Here is a 13,619-nt window from a genome sequence, read left to right as displayed (position 1 = left end):
AATGTTTCGACGTGTTCCGGTTGTAGAACGCAGCTACAATACAGATAACCAAAAGCATAAATAAAATACCAAAATAGACTAAAGATTAAAATGTAATAGATTAAAAACTCAATTGAAGGAAATTATAAAACAAAACATTTTTATAATGGAAATGGGTTTTATAATAAAGGACAATAAAAGATAATATTTTAAACACTTTTAAAAGTATTCAAAGTAAACAGAAGTTAAATAACGAAACAAATTCTTATAAATTGTTTTTTTTTTATAAGAATATGTTTTATTTCCGCAAAAATAATTATAAAAGTGAAGATTTTTGAAAAATTACACTTTTCACTGACAAGATCACATTAAAACATTTTGTACTTTGAGAAAACGGTGAGTACCTCGTTTGTCTATGACTTCTGGTTTACAAGTACTCACTTCTATATTCTCTGTGGTATATTATTCAGCTTTGGAAGAAAGTATAGCTTTCTAAAGATTTTCCGCGATTATTACATATTGTATCTACCTATTCAATATTTCGTGAAATATTGGTTTTCGTTATTAAAGGATTTAGAAGTACAGTGTATTGTGAAGTGAATAGAACATTTGGTAACCGTGAGTTGTCGGAGAAGGGTAATTAATTTAGAAAGCAACATGGAAGCGCTGACAGTTCCGCCATGAATGCAAAATAAATAGAAATTGTGAAGGTTTGAAACTTATATATTTATTTTTTGTTATTCATACGAAGACCTATTGTTTTAGTTCGACATTAAAAACAAAACATGACGTAACTAACATAATTTTGATTACGTCTCGCTATCTCGCTTACAAAGACACTTCTAAAGAAAGTCAGCATTTTGTGGGTTGTTGAATGTTCATTAATATTATATATAAACAGTTTTAGGTGTTTGTTTAATGTGTAGGGTGCAAAAGCGATACTGAAATCGAGTTTTGTTTAGGAATCATTTATATTTACTACGTTATACGTGAATGAAGTATCGATTTTTTCATTTGATTTCATTATTGAATTTTCAGAAGCTGGACGTCAGTCGGACTGGTTAGAAACTTCACGATGTTGAGAGGTGGGCGTGGAGGCCGTCACAGTCCAGAGCTGTACCCCCACACGCTGAAGTGTTCCAACGCCAGTGACACTAGTTCTGCCTACAGTGGAAGTGACACAATGACCTCAGTACACAGCTCTCTGGACATGGACATGGAGGTAGACCTGTCTGGCCTCCTCGAGTCCATCGTAGACTCTGATGAGGAGGAGGATTTAGAAGAAAGTATGGATAGTCTTACTGTGCGAGATGCAGTTAGAGAATGTCTTGAGAAAGACCCAAGTGAGAGGACGGATGAAGATATTGAAATACTATTGGAGTTCACCCAACATTTGAAAGCATTTACTAATATGACATTAACTGTGCGTCGGGCCTTATGTGCAGTTATGGTATTTGCAGTTGTGGAGAAATCTGGAACTGTGGTTATGAATGATGGTGAAGAACATGACTCATGGTCAGTCCTCATAAATGGGCATGTCAGCATTGAGCATCAAAGTGGTGAAGTGGAGCACTTGAATGTTGGTGATAGCTTTGGAATGGCAGAAGCTACACTAGAGAAGCTGTATCATAAAGGTGTAATGACTACTAAATGTGATGACTGTCAGTTTGTATGTATTACCCAGACTGACTACTATCGAATATTACACCAAGGAGAAGAAAATATAAGAAGGCATGAGAATGAAAATGGTGTTGTAGTACTGGTTACTGAGTATAGAGGTGCAGCAGGAGAGTCAGGACGTCAGCAGGGTCATGTTGTGATCCGTGGAACTCCAGAACAATTAATGCTACAACTTATTGAGGACAACTCACGGGATTCTACGTATGTTGAGGATTTTCTGCTGACTCACAGAACATTTATAGAAAGTCCTATGGTTGTTGCTAAGCAATTACTTGCCTGGTTTTCTGAACCATCTGTTCGAGATAAAGTAACCCGTGTGGTTCTGCTGTGGGTAAACAATCATTTTACTGATTTTGAAACAGACACAACTATGATGGAATTTCTAGAAAACTTTGAAATTGCACTAGAACATGAAAAAATGGAAAGTCAATTGAGGCTGCTAAATATAGCTTGTTCTGCAAAAGCAAGGACTAGAAGTGTTACATTATCTCGTCCTACCAGAGATGAACCTTTAAACTTTTCCATTCTGGGTGGATATGAGAGAGGATATGGAATATTTATATTTAAAGTTGAAAAGCATTCTAAGGCTGAGGATGTTGGACTAAAAAGAGGTGATCAAGTTTTAGAAGTAAATGGTCAGTCTTTCCAGCATGTAAGTCATGCAAAGGCAATGGAAATAATAACAGGATCAACACATTTAAGCATCACAGTTAAAAGTAATTTATTAGCATTTAAACAAATGTTGTTAATGCCTGAAAATTCACCAAGACAGAGAGGCTGCACAAATAGGGTTCATTGGCAAACAGATCCTAGGGCAAGGCTGTCCACTGCAGATATTCTCAGTGATGATCCTATCACATTGACACCAGTATTCCAATCTCCCACCAAGAAACCCCAGCAATTGAGCATAAAGAAGGAGCCTCAGAAGGGTTTCATGACCCTGGGACCTAAGCGAAAATTGCAGAAAGCTTTAATTAAAATGAATCTTCTTCCTAAAAATACCATCACAGATGGTTTACCTACAGATGACAGTATTCTCTCAAACTCTGAGTCCCTAAACAGGGCAAATACCAGCACATCATTCTACAACTCACACAGTAATCCAGATCTAATATCAATTTGTTTTGATGAATATCAATCATCTGATTATCCTGAGCATGTACTCAAAGTATACAAATCTGATCAAACATGTAAATACTTATTGGTACACAAAGAGACAACAGCTAGGGAAGTTGTAATGTTAACTTTGCAGGAGTTCAGCATCACTGATCCAAGTTCAAACTTTTCACTGTGTGAGGTTTCTGTAGCTCAGGGGGGCATTATCAAACAACATCGCCTACCAGACCAGCTACAAAATCTCGCTGAGCGCATTGGGCTAAGCTCTAGGTATTATCTTAAAACTAATGGCATCACTGAAAATTTGGTACCAGATGAAATGGCTCCTGAACTTCTTAGGGAAAGTGTTGTTCATTTTCTGCAATTAAATGCAGTTGAGGTTGCTGTGCAACTGACATTACAAGATTTTTGTATCTTTCGACAGATTGAGAGCACTGAGTATGTTGACGATCTATTTGAGCTGAAGAGCAGATATGGAACACCTATGTTATCGCAATTTGCTGAACTTGTGAACAAGGAAATGTTTTGGGTCGTAACAGAAGTAGTTAATGAACAGACGCTTGCACGTCGGCAAAAAATTATAAAACAATTTATTAAAGTTGCGCGTCATTGCAAAGAATGCAAAAACTTCAATTCCATGTTTGCTATCATATCAGGACTGGGGCATGGTGCAGTTTCTAGGTTACGAATGACTTGGGAGAAGCTTCCAACGAAGTATTTAAAACTGTTCACTGATTTGCAAATGCTTATGGATCCTTCAAGAAATATGTCTAAATATAGACAGTTGGTTACTACTGAGCAGGGGAGATCGCCAGTTATACCATTTTATCCAGTGGTTAAAAAGGATCTTACATTCATACATTTGGGTAATGACACGAAAGTTGAAGGAATGGTTAATTTTGAGAAGTTGCGAATGATTGCTAAAGAAGTCAGAACCCTTACTAATATGTGTAGTGCTCCTTATGATCTACTAACTCTGTTAGAGTTAGGTAAGCAGCCGCCGTCAAATGCAATGGTTGCTTTAAATCAACTTACTACTGGAGGTGTGCAACAGGGTCAGGTGACTGTTAAGAGAAGGAAAAAATCTTCAAATGTTCCAAATCCTAAAAAGATGTTTGAAGAAGCACAAATGGTTCGTCGTGTAAAGGCATATTTAAATCGAATGCATGTTGAAACTGATGAAGAGCGACTTCACGCATTATCTTTGGAATGTGAAGGAGCCGGGCCTGCTCCTGCCATTCCGCGACGACGTCATCCGTCACCTTCTTTGTCTACCACAAGCAGCGCATCGTCAGCCAGTGAGAGCAAAAAAAGTTTTGCCGGCAATAAGTTTGGTACTGCATCTCCTCAAGCAGTGAGAAAACTACTAGCGCTTTCTGAACCTGCCAAAACAAGACCACATCAACCTCGACCGCCACCGTCAGGGCCCTCGCCTTGTTCCCATAGGCGTGACGGCCCCGGCGCAGGGATTTGTTGCCCTCGGACGGCTCATGAAAGGTCACACTCTGACACACCTACACCACTCCCGGTCGACCTGTCGGCCGAAAGCAGTAGCGTGACATCATTAGTTAACTTGCCGTTAAGAAAGACTGGGTCAGCGACATCGAGTGACAGCGGGCACGGGTCGTGCACAGCCGCGAGCTGCGCGCGGCCAGTGCCGCCGCCGCGCATTCCGCAGGCGCCCTACACGCTGGCCGCACAAGTAGCGCGCCTCGAGCGCCTCAGCCGGGCGCACTCTCACGAGGGTGTCACGCGCCCTTATGATTATTATCATGATACGCATGACGACGACGATGACGATCAACAAGTATCAGCTGTTTAAAATTTTAAATACTCTTTAACTCAATGTCTATTTATTATAGTTCCCTGTTTTGTAATCTCACATGATAAATAGAAAGCACGAGTTATGTGAATTCGTTTTAATATATTATTAAAATCATGTATGTACCCTTTACAACTAAGTCTAAAGACTGTATAATTATGTTAAGAAAATGTGCTAGTGTTATGTAAAATTCCATATTATAAGCTCCTAATTATTAATTACAATAATGTGACCCACCAGTTTCCAGTTTTATCTAGAGATGTTTGATGTATACCAATAATAGGTGACCTATTTTATTATGTTGGTATATCTACATTCCGTTATTTGTATATTATTTTATTAGTTTTCATTATTTATAATTGTGAAACTTAGACCAAATAATAATTAATGTACCTTTTAACATTTATAATTGAAAATAATTTTGTAGTAGGTATGTATTTTGTGGTAGCTTTGTGGACCAATAATGGGTTTGAAAGTGGTTTCTCATGGTCGTATCAAATTCTGTTAATATCATGATTTTAATTATTATTATAATAATTGTAAATAATAAAAATATATTAATTAAATTCCCAATATTTTATTTTTATTTACATTACAAAATAATATTGCCCATATAAATATATTTACGTCACGTAGTTCAATTGGCTGATTCAAATTGTGCAAGATAGTCTAGCTCTAACGGATGTAAATTGGGAGCAGGAATAACGAGGCTATGGAGCGGCGGGCCGAGGTCAAAGGTTTGCATAGCGTCGAGTGACATGGCTGCTATCCGTTGATCGAGGGCTCCCACTCTTGAGAGTCCAACCGCTTTGCTGCTCTTGCATATTCCTGATAGTAATAAAAATATATGAAATATCTATTGATGATCTTAAATCTCGCACTAAAACACGTTTTATTACTTCGACGCGAGTTCACACACGTGCGAAGAATATGTACCATATGGTGTACTAACTATATATAGATAATTTATTGTCATAATCACATTATTAACCTATATCCTTTGGAATAACTGCCCCAGCTTACCCCATACAAAGCGAGTTCATATTATTAGACTTGAAACCACAATATGCAGATAGTTATATAAATAGTGTTCAGCTACGTAAACAGCATAAAATACGTTTCGTGCTATTAAAGCTGTATACGAGGGATTGGCACTTGAAGTGAGACTGAATAATTATATCTAAGAGTATAAGATGGACTTGAGATTTCAGGATACTAAAAACATTACGCGTGTTGATCGAAGTTATCAAATAGTTAGAGAGTGAATGACAATTATTTTAGCTTTTCCTTATAGCAACAACTAAAGGTGTTGGTTTGAAACTTTGCCATACCTGAGTTTGGATTACTCTCTATAATTTGCACCAGCTGCACAGCTGCTTCCTGTACAGACATAAATTTCGGATCCATGTACTGGCGAATTTTCTTCGTCAAAGACTCTTCTGTGGGTTCTTTTACTTTGATGTCTGTAATTATAAAACAAAAAACATTGTTTATAGAATGCTGTCTGTAAAAGCGAAGGTAATTTTAGGCATTCACACTTGATTTGTATCATGGCTATCACCAAGATAGTGACTTTTACTAGCTAATGGATTAATCAAGAATTGCTACAGGGAACCAGTAAATTGTATGATTGCCTACCTAATAAACATAGTGTGTGTAAGTTTCTAGAATAATTTCCAACAATTTTTTCAAAGAAACTATCTGGTTTCCAAGTTTCCGTCCAATATGGTATTGAAACTGTTTCTCCAAAGTTGTACAGTTGTAACCCACAACAGCTAACTGCATTCATGATGGATGCATTATGAACAATCTGAAATTAAATTTATATGGAAAAACACTAATATATTGTGTACTGGCTACTGCATACTTCTTTTGTTAAATAGTTTTTGACTACACAGGACACTAGCTTTTTCCCAACTATGATAGGATCTGCTTCCAATCTAACAGGATTCAGCTAAGTATCAGTGGTTTAAAAGGAGCTATATGACCTCCTCAACCCTGTTACCTGGTCTACACAATACCCCTTAGTTAGAGTGGTTGTCACTTTCTTACTGACTACCTGTAACAACTGTCAAAGATGTATGAATAACAGCCGGGATCCACAATTTACCATGCCTTCTGAAAGTTTAACATTGGATCTATCCACTTATACAGTTATAGCTTAGCCACAAGCTCCTTTAATAGATAAATAATCCTCTATAAAATAATTTGAGGATCATCAAATTTACTCACAAGTTATTATACATCATCATTAATCCTATCAGTAAATCTATGCCATGGAGAGTGACAACTTAAAATAAAGAATACTTTTAAAATTATGAAAACATATGACTGTTTAGTGACCCTGACTGCTATACCGGATGTCGTGCGTTCGATTCCCACCCAGGGCAAATGTTTGTGTGATGAGCACGATCATTTCTTCTGTGTCTGGGTGTAATTTATCTATATTAATCTATAATATGTATGTATTTAGAACTATATAAGTATGTTTATCAGTTGTCTAGTACTCATAACACAAGCTCTGCTTAATTTGAGACTAGATGGCGTTGTGTGAATGTTGTCCAATATTATATTATTATATTTAACTTGGCAGATTTTAATTTTTTATTATAATACTGTTGTGTTTGCTATATTTAAATATAAAATAATAGTTCACCTGAGTTTTAACACCCATTTGTTTAGCTCTTAGCAACATGTCTGTGTGAGTTGTGGCTCCAAGGGGGTCACCAACTACTAGTAATGCCACTTCTTTATCACTTGCTTCCTGAAGGATATCATCTATACCACCTTCACATAATTCTCGGTCTGCAAGTACGAGTGGCCTACCATAATATTCTTCCTGAAATTAATAAGTATTTATATGCAATCCCACAAATGGATAATAATCATAACAAATCTTATATGCAAAGATTTCCACAGTTGAAGATAAGCAACTTAGGTAAAGAAAAAAAGTTTAAAAAAATATTTAAACTAGGGAAGAATGATAATGATTGTAATACTATAACTGTAATACTAATGAGCACAAAGTGTAAACAAGAAGAAATGCAATGTTTACAACGATACTAAAAGTAATAAATTTACCAAAACATCCTTTCCTACAGTAAGAATAGAAGTATAACCTTCTAATAAAACTTTATCACATTTTCTTATAATTTCTAAACCTTTCACAGTTATATCTGTAGCGTCGCCCAGACCTAAACCGATCAAATAGAACATTTTGATGTAAATTATATTATTATACTTTATTTAGTTTAATTCTTCTTCAAACTTCAGCATGGAAAACATACTCTTATTCGAATCAAGAGTCGAGTTGACGAGTTTGACAGCAACCAATCACAATGACAGATAAAATACTGTGAAAAATGGATGGACCAGACCTACCTACATAATTAATGAATTAATTTAATAGTAATTAGTACATTTACAACCTTACTCATAGTATGTATAACAATTTACGACGTTGTCTAAGATATTCATTTGATAGACTCAACTTTTCATACCATTATCACGCAATTACTGTAGGTGTGACAGGTCCATGTATTCGTCAATCTTCAACGAATAAGCAAAGTTTTGTTTTGAGTATTTCTTTTTTTTTTAAATAGAACTGAAATCAGTAAAATGGATAAAGAAGAAATGGTTTTCCTTCAAAACGCGTAATATAAGAATTTGTGTTTTTCAAGTCGCTTTGAATCGTCTCATTTAATTTTGTAGAAAGGGAGAAAGTATAGCGGTAATTCTACGATTGTATAACATTCTAATCAAGGGGCACTCTTTGTCTTGTTGTGTGTTTTAATTCTCATTCTCTAATATTATTCTCTTTTTATACATTTTCTATAGCTTATGAGAACATTGAAAATCGTGACGTGGCCTAGTGCATGCGCTTGCGCCGCTTTCCGCACTGTATTGCATGCTGTTATGACTGTCAACACTAAACATTTATCTGTCAAAAATATTGCAGTTGATTACACAAATTGTCATTGTTCCTAATGTACGCTTCGATTACAAACTTTGAATGCAATTCATTATGTATTGAGGAATCTTTTAACTAGAAAATACTATTCAGTTCATTATGATATCTAGAAAGGGTCAAAAAGGTGTCAATGAGGGTGTGGTTGGGAAATATATAAAGAAAGATACTCCGCCAGACTTACCTAGTGAGTAATGTCTTGTACTTGATTTAAAAATTAAAAATGCCTTAAATAATATACAAATGTTGTTTTATTTGGTATATTTTATAAGATCAGAACTCGAACTTAAAAACTCACTTACCTACTTACAGTAATAAATGTCTGGACGACTGGTCACATTAAAAGACCTCGGAGTCAACCCTTCGGAGCAAACGATGCCGTCTCTCAAAGCCATGAGAATAAATTTGGCAAGGCTCAAACCATGAGTGGACATGCAGGCAAATATACACCTAGTGAGTCAGTACCAAATTTAGCACACAGGTAATGAACAAACAATTCCTCATTTAGCTTTTACTTATGCTACCATATAGTTTTACAGTATTATTATTAAACTTTATAAACCTTTATTTAGTGTTATTAATACTATTTTTGTTAAAGGTTTGCCAGTTTGTCGACTAGCGATACAGCCAGTACATCAAATAGCTACAATTCTCAATATCTTTTAGATTCTAATGTGGTAATGATTTAATAAAACTTTTTAGGAAAATTTAATATTATAAAGTTTTGGTATCCTTCATTCATTTTTATTTATTTTATAGGCTTCCCATACTACTTTAAATGAGATAGATGACTCATTCAGCAGACAGACTAGTTACAGATATTACAGGCAACAGGAAGATCCAATATATCAGAATCAACAACAGGTATTGATGATGAATCTTTTTTCTGTTGTCATTATAGATCATTATTGCTTGCCCTTGGAGTTCATCTGCTATTTAAGCTGTTTTATGTGGATGCTAATATTGTATGAATTTTATGAATAAACATTTTTCTCTAAACCAAGTACCTATGGATGCTTATATCATAAACATTTTTTTATAAATAGCATAGTGCTATCACTTGGTTAAGAGGTATAGTTTTTTCGTCAATTTCAGGTTCAACAGCAGAAACAACAACAATATGGATCAAGGGAATCAAGTATGCCCAGACTGTCATCCAATATGAGCCTGACACCAAGACTGCATCCACCATCCCCGCATTCTCTACGCCTTCATAGCTACACAGATTGTAAGTAGAACTTACTTCTTGGAATGAAGTACTAACCCAAAGTCTAGATGAACAAGTTAATCATTTATTATGTTGATGCAATTACAGCCTATGCTACAGCAAGCCAGTCTTCGCCAATTTACTCAAATTGTGTCAGTACATCAGGTCTACCATACAATAAAGCACATGGGAGTAAAATGATCACTGGCACTCAAGGTAGTAATAATACATAAAAATTGTTTTCTGTATAAGTTCAATTGATTATATAAAATTTTCCATTGCCCTTAGATATTGTTGTAGGTTCAGATGAGTGTGAACTTCCCTTGCCCCCGGGATGGTCGGCGGACCGAACTCTACGCGGCCGACGCTACTACATGGATCACAATACACAGACCACTCATTGGACTCACCCATTAGAGAGTGTGCCACAGCCTTGGCAGAGAGTCTCAACACCTCATCATGGAGTTTATTATTTTAAGTATGTATTTTGTATTCAACTATGGTTGTTTGAGGAAAAAAATATTTTATAAATAATATCATTGTTTCGAACCATGGTATTTGTTGAGCTTTAGTTTACTCAAGAAGAATTATCAATTATACTTCTGTAATTAATTGTCTGTATTTCTTTACAGTGAAATTACTCATCAGACTACATATGCGCACCCTTGTTTAGTAGGTGGCTGCTATTTAGTAAGCCCGTATGTGCCTACCCTCGTGCCGCCTTATTTGCTTGAAGAAATTCCTCACTGGCTGATTGTCTATTCTAAAGGTACTGGAAATATTTAAGTTCGAGACGTAGTTAGTACCAAAATGTTGTTGGACTACAAACACTTAAAAAAACAACGCGCAGATTGTGCGTTCTTAGCTAATAATGTCCTGTGTACATGTAGACGTTGATCGCATATTTCTGTTATTCGCATATTCCGTCAACTGCAGCACTGTGTCGTTTTCGCGTTTGTTGAATGCGTCTGCGCAGTTTACGCTCAAATTATAGACTATACATTTTTTTATTCCAGCTGATCAAGAGCTCGACCATAAATTACGGTGGAACATGTTCAGACTGAGTGAGCTGGACTGCTACTCTGACATGCTGACAAGACTCTACAAGCAGGAGTTGCAGCTTATTGTCATGAAGTATGAGAGATACAGGTAACATCTTACATTTCCGCATTTGGCTTTTAAAGGTTGCTCAATAGTACTGTATACAAGGTGGTTGGCCTAATTGAATGAAATTGGCTAGCTCTTTGAGCCCCACAACTCAGTCTTGACCTCAACAATCAACATTCTTTTTAATCACGAGAAAACGAAAGCTTTTCAAAATTAACTAAACATCAAAGCTAAAGGTATGAAATGAGTTGTTCAGATAGCTTTATGTTAAATCTGTAGCTTTTCTGTTGTATGGTTCTAGCCAATGAAAATCTCTCCAGTAACATATAGTTTCTAAGAAAAAATCTCATAGCTTATGCATGTGTAACGGTGGGTGCTACTGGTTCAACAGATGACGGTATTAGTAATTACTGGCTGCCATGCACTTGCATATATATTCTCCCCACTTATGCATCAGAGCTCCTTCTCGGATTGAAAGAACCCAAAACTATTTGGTCAATATCATAAACTTTTGAGTGAAGAAGGTCATAGAAGAAGTGTAATTTTTTTTTACAGATCTGCTTTGTTACAAGAAATTGAGAGGCGACGACATGCAATTACCTATCATGCACACTCCAACTGTTAATATTATGTTAACTTGCCTAATTGCACTGTGATCATAAAACATTGTAGTTGTTATGAAGTAACTTGAGTATAAGTAATGTATTTGATATTTTAACTTTTACTATGAATCATAATTATTGCTAATATAAGTATATTTTTTATCCTATTAGAATTCTTTATTATTTAAATAGCAATAAATTGGTGCCTTAATAATTTTCAAATAAAAATGTATTCTTTTTGTATGTTTTTTATTTATCTACAAGTATTTAATAAAATGTTCAATCAATATTTACAGCAGGTTGCTCCACATTCTCATCAAGACTTTCATGATCTAGTTCATCTAGTTGTTTGTCTCTCACCTTGTCTTGTCTAACACTTTCTCCTTCAACAATATCATACTCATCTACTTTTTTAAGACCACTTATTTTGTACACCTTTGCATTCTTTATACCTAATGTATTAGCCCATGCCAGACCTGAAAAATTAAACAAAATGACTCATTATTCATTGATGACAACAACAGTGTATGCACATATCTTTTGAAGGACTGTCTTACCTGGAGATTTATTGTGTTCTTCCTCGGACTTGAGACCATGGTAATAAGCCCAATCTGCCTTCCCCTTATACACACTATACATGACTAAACCAAATGCATTCCAAGCTATCAAACCATAGGCTATACTGAGGCGCCGTTTCCAAAGGATAGCTGTATCTTCTGCAATGGGTTTAGTCCTTTTCCGGACGAACCGGTGCCACCACTTGTGAATCATTTGTTGACTATGAAGTTCACTAGTTGTATAACATAATAAACGAATGTTAGGTTAGGATCTGAAGGCGAATGGATTTATATTATATGAACGACGGTAAATAAATATTTTAGACCGGGATATGTATAAATAAAATTTGAGGACGTTTTTGGCGCTATTCATAGAACATTTTATAAACTATTCACGACTAAATATTGACAACTTTGGTTGGGTTAGAAAAATGACAGTGACATTTTGTCAGCTGGGTATTTTTTTAGTTTATTTCTTCGAGTAGTAACTAAACTTGATTTTATCTAGCGGAGCGTAGTGAAAAATATATAATATATATAACTAATGTTTTATAATACACGCAAATGACTACATTAAAAGAATTCAGTTGGGTACAAAAATATTAAAAAGTATCATCCAGTAACTTATAAATAAACCATATCGAAATCGTTTCACCTGTTTCACATGTTTTAATTAATATTTCAAACAATAAAACAACTCATCCTATCAATTTAGATATAAGGGCATAGACCTCCGCCCAAACCGCGGTTGTTTGTTTTTATTTATTCATCCTACTTTATACTAATATTATGAGCGCGAAAGTTTGTATGCATGGATGCATGTTCCTTCTTCAGGCAAAAACCGCTCAATGGATTTAGACGAAACTTGGTACGCAGATAGATTATAATCAGGATTAACATAAACATAAAGGATATTTTTGCCGGATTTTATGTTCCCGTGACATCATTTTCGATTTGTAGCGGGCGGACCCGCGGGCAACAGCTAGTATTTCCTAAAAGAACTACTGCTTACCACAAAACACCATCTAATTTACAGTACCTAGGTATATCAGGAAGGTACATCTAACTTACAGGCAGTGTAGTAAGTTTATCGTTATGACTTTTAATTATTATTACGAAACTATTAGGTAATGCAATAATTTCTCCAGAATTACCACTACCTTACTTTCGTGTTTATGTCCGACCTTTCGAGGATTTACTTTAATGTCGATCGATATTTTAAAATTGAGAATCAGTAATTAACTATGCCATTTACTAAGAAGCGTTCTAAGGAAGTTTTAGGAGATACCAGTACCTACCTTTTTTTGCATGGCGATCGGATATGTCGGACTTCCATCGACTAAAAACACCCCGGGCCCCTTCTACTGCTTTAGCCAGAGTCAAGGGATCGCTTGCGCATACTCTACGCGATTCTGGCTGAGGAGATACCAGTACCTACCTACTACTCTGCTAGTTCCTTACCAGAAAAGGAAGATCCACTTTGTGTAGTCATGCTAAGAAGTTCAATCGGCTTCACATTCTGCACGAAACCTAATTTATGAAGTAGGTTCGTATCTTAACAGTATGTAAAGTAAATAAAAAC

At 35.7% G+C, this 13,619-nt stretch overlaps 4 protein-coding genes across 5 annotated transcripts; 2 read left to right on the top strand and 2 right to left on the bottom strand.

Annotated features, from left to right (window-relative positions):
• The first annotated feature begins 417 nt into the window (after positions 1 to 417).
• Positions 418 to 4,955, top strand: LOC113504713 (rap guanine nucleotide exchange factor 2). The gene is made up of 2 exons (XM_026887123.1): positions 418 to 689; positions 1,018 to 4,955. Exon 2 carries the CDS (start codon positions 1,055 to 1,057, stop codon positions 4,595 to 4,597), a length of 3,543 nt encoding a protein of 1,180 aa, XP_026742924.1. The 5' UTR covers positions 418 to 689; positions 1,018 to 1,054; the 3' UTR covers positions 4,598 to 4,955.
• A 199-nt stretch (positions 4,956 to 5,154) lies between these two features.
• On the bottom strand, positions 5,155 to 7,925 carry LOC113504715 (diphthine methyl ester synthase). The gene is made up of 5 exons (XM_026887126.1): positions 7,679 to 7,925; positions 7,254 to 7,436; positions 6,236 to 6,407; positions 5,929 to 6,060; positions 5,155 to 5,425 (listed from the first exon to the last, which is right to left on the bottom strand). The coding sequence occupies exons 1-5, from the start codon at positions 7,811 to 7,813 to the stop codon at positions 5,235 to 5,237; spliced, it is 813 nt and encodes a 270-aa protein (XP_026742927.1). The 5' UTR covers positions 7,814 to 7,925; the 3' UTR covers positions 5,155 to 5,234.
• Positions 7,926 to 8,468: 543 nt separating this feature from the next.
• Positions 8,469 to 11,635, top strand: LOC113504714 (protein salvador homolog 1). Of its 2 annotated transcripts, none has more exons than XM_026887125.1 (10): positions 8,469 to 8,751; positions 8,877 to 9,045; positions 9,163 to 9,241; positions 9,324 to 9,428; positions 9,660 to 9,792; positions 9,880 to 9,987; positions 10,072 to 10,249; positions 10,404 to 10,540; positions 10,788 to 10,920; positions 11,434 to 11,635. In XM_026887125.1, exons 1-10 carry the CDS (start codon positions 8,667 to 8,669, stop codon positions 11,501 to 11,503), a joined length of 1,197 nt encoding a protein of 398 aa, XP_026742926.1. In that variant the 5' UTR covers positions 8,469 to 8,666; the 3' UTR covers positions 11,504 to 11,635. The 2 variants fall into 2 exon arrangements, with proteins under 2 accessions (XP_026742926.1, XP_026742925.1); XM_026887124.1 differs by having other exon boundaries at positions 8,490 to 8,751; positions 10,060 to 10,249; positions 11,434 to 11,633.
• Positions 11,636 to 11,712: 77 nt separating this feature from the next.
• LOC113504712 lies at positions 11,713 to 12,484 on the bottom strand. Its single transcript, XM_026887122.1, has 2 exons — positions 12,038 to 12,484; positions 11,713 to 11,956 (listed from the first exon to the last, which is right to left on the bottom strand). Exons 1-2 carry the CDS (start codon positions 12,249 to 12,251, stop codon positions 11,760 to 11,762), a joined length of 411 nt encoding a protein of 136 aa, XP_026742923.1. The 5' UTR covers positions 12,252 to 12,484; the 3' UTR covers positions 11,713 to 11,759.
• Between the last annotated feature and the right edge of the window lie 1,135 nt (positions 12,485 to 13,619).

This window comes from Trichoplusia ni, chromosome 23 (genome assembly GCF_003590095.1).
Source record: "Trichoplusia ni isolate ovarian cell line Hi5 chromosome 23, tn1, whole genome shotgun sequence".
Classification (NCBI taxonomy): Eukaryota; Metazoa; Arthropoda; class Insecta; order Lepidoptera; family Noctuidae; genus Trichoplusia; species Trichoplusia ni.
The sequence above is the reverse complement of the archived record's forward strand: the minus strand, read 5'-3'. Positions and strand labels throughout refer to the sequence as shown.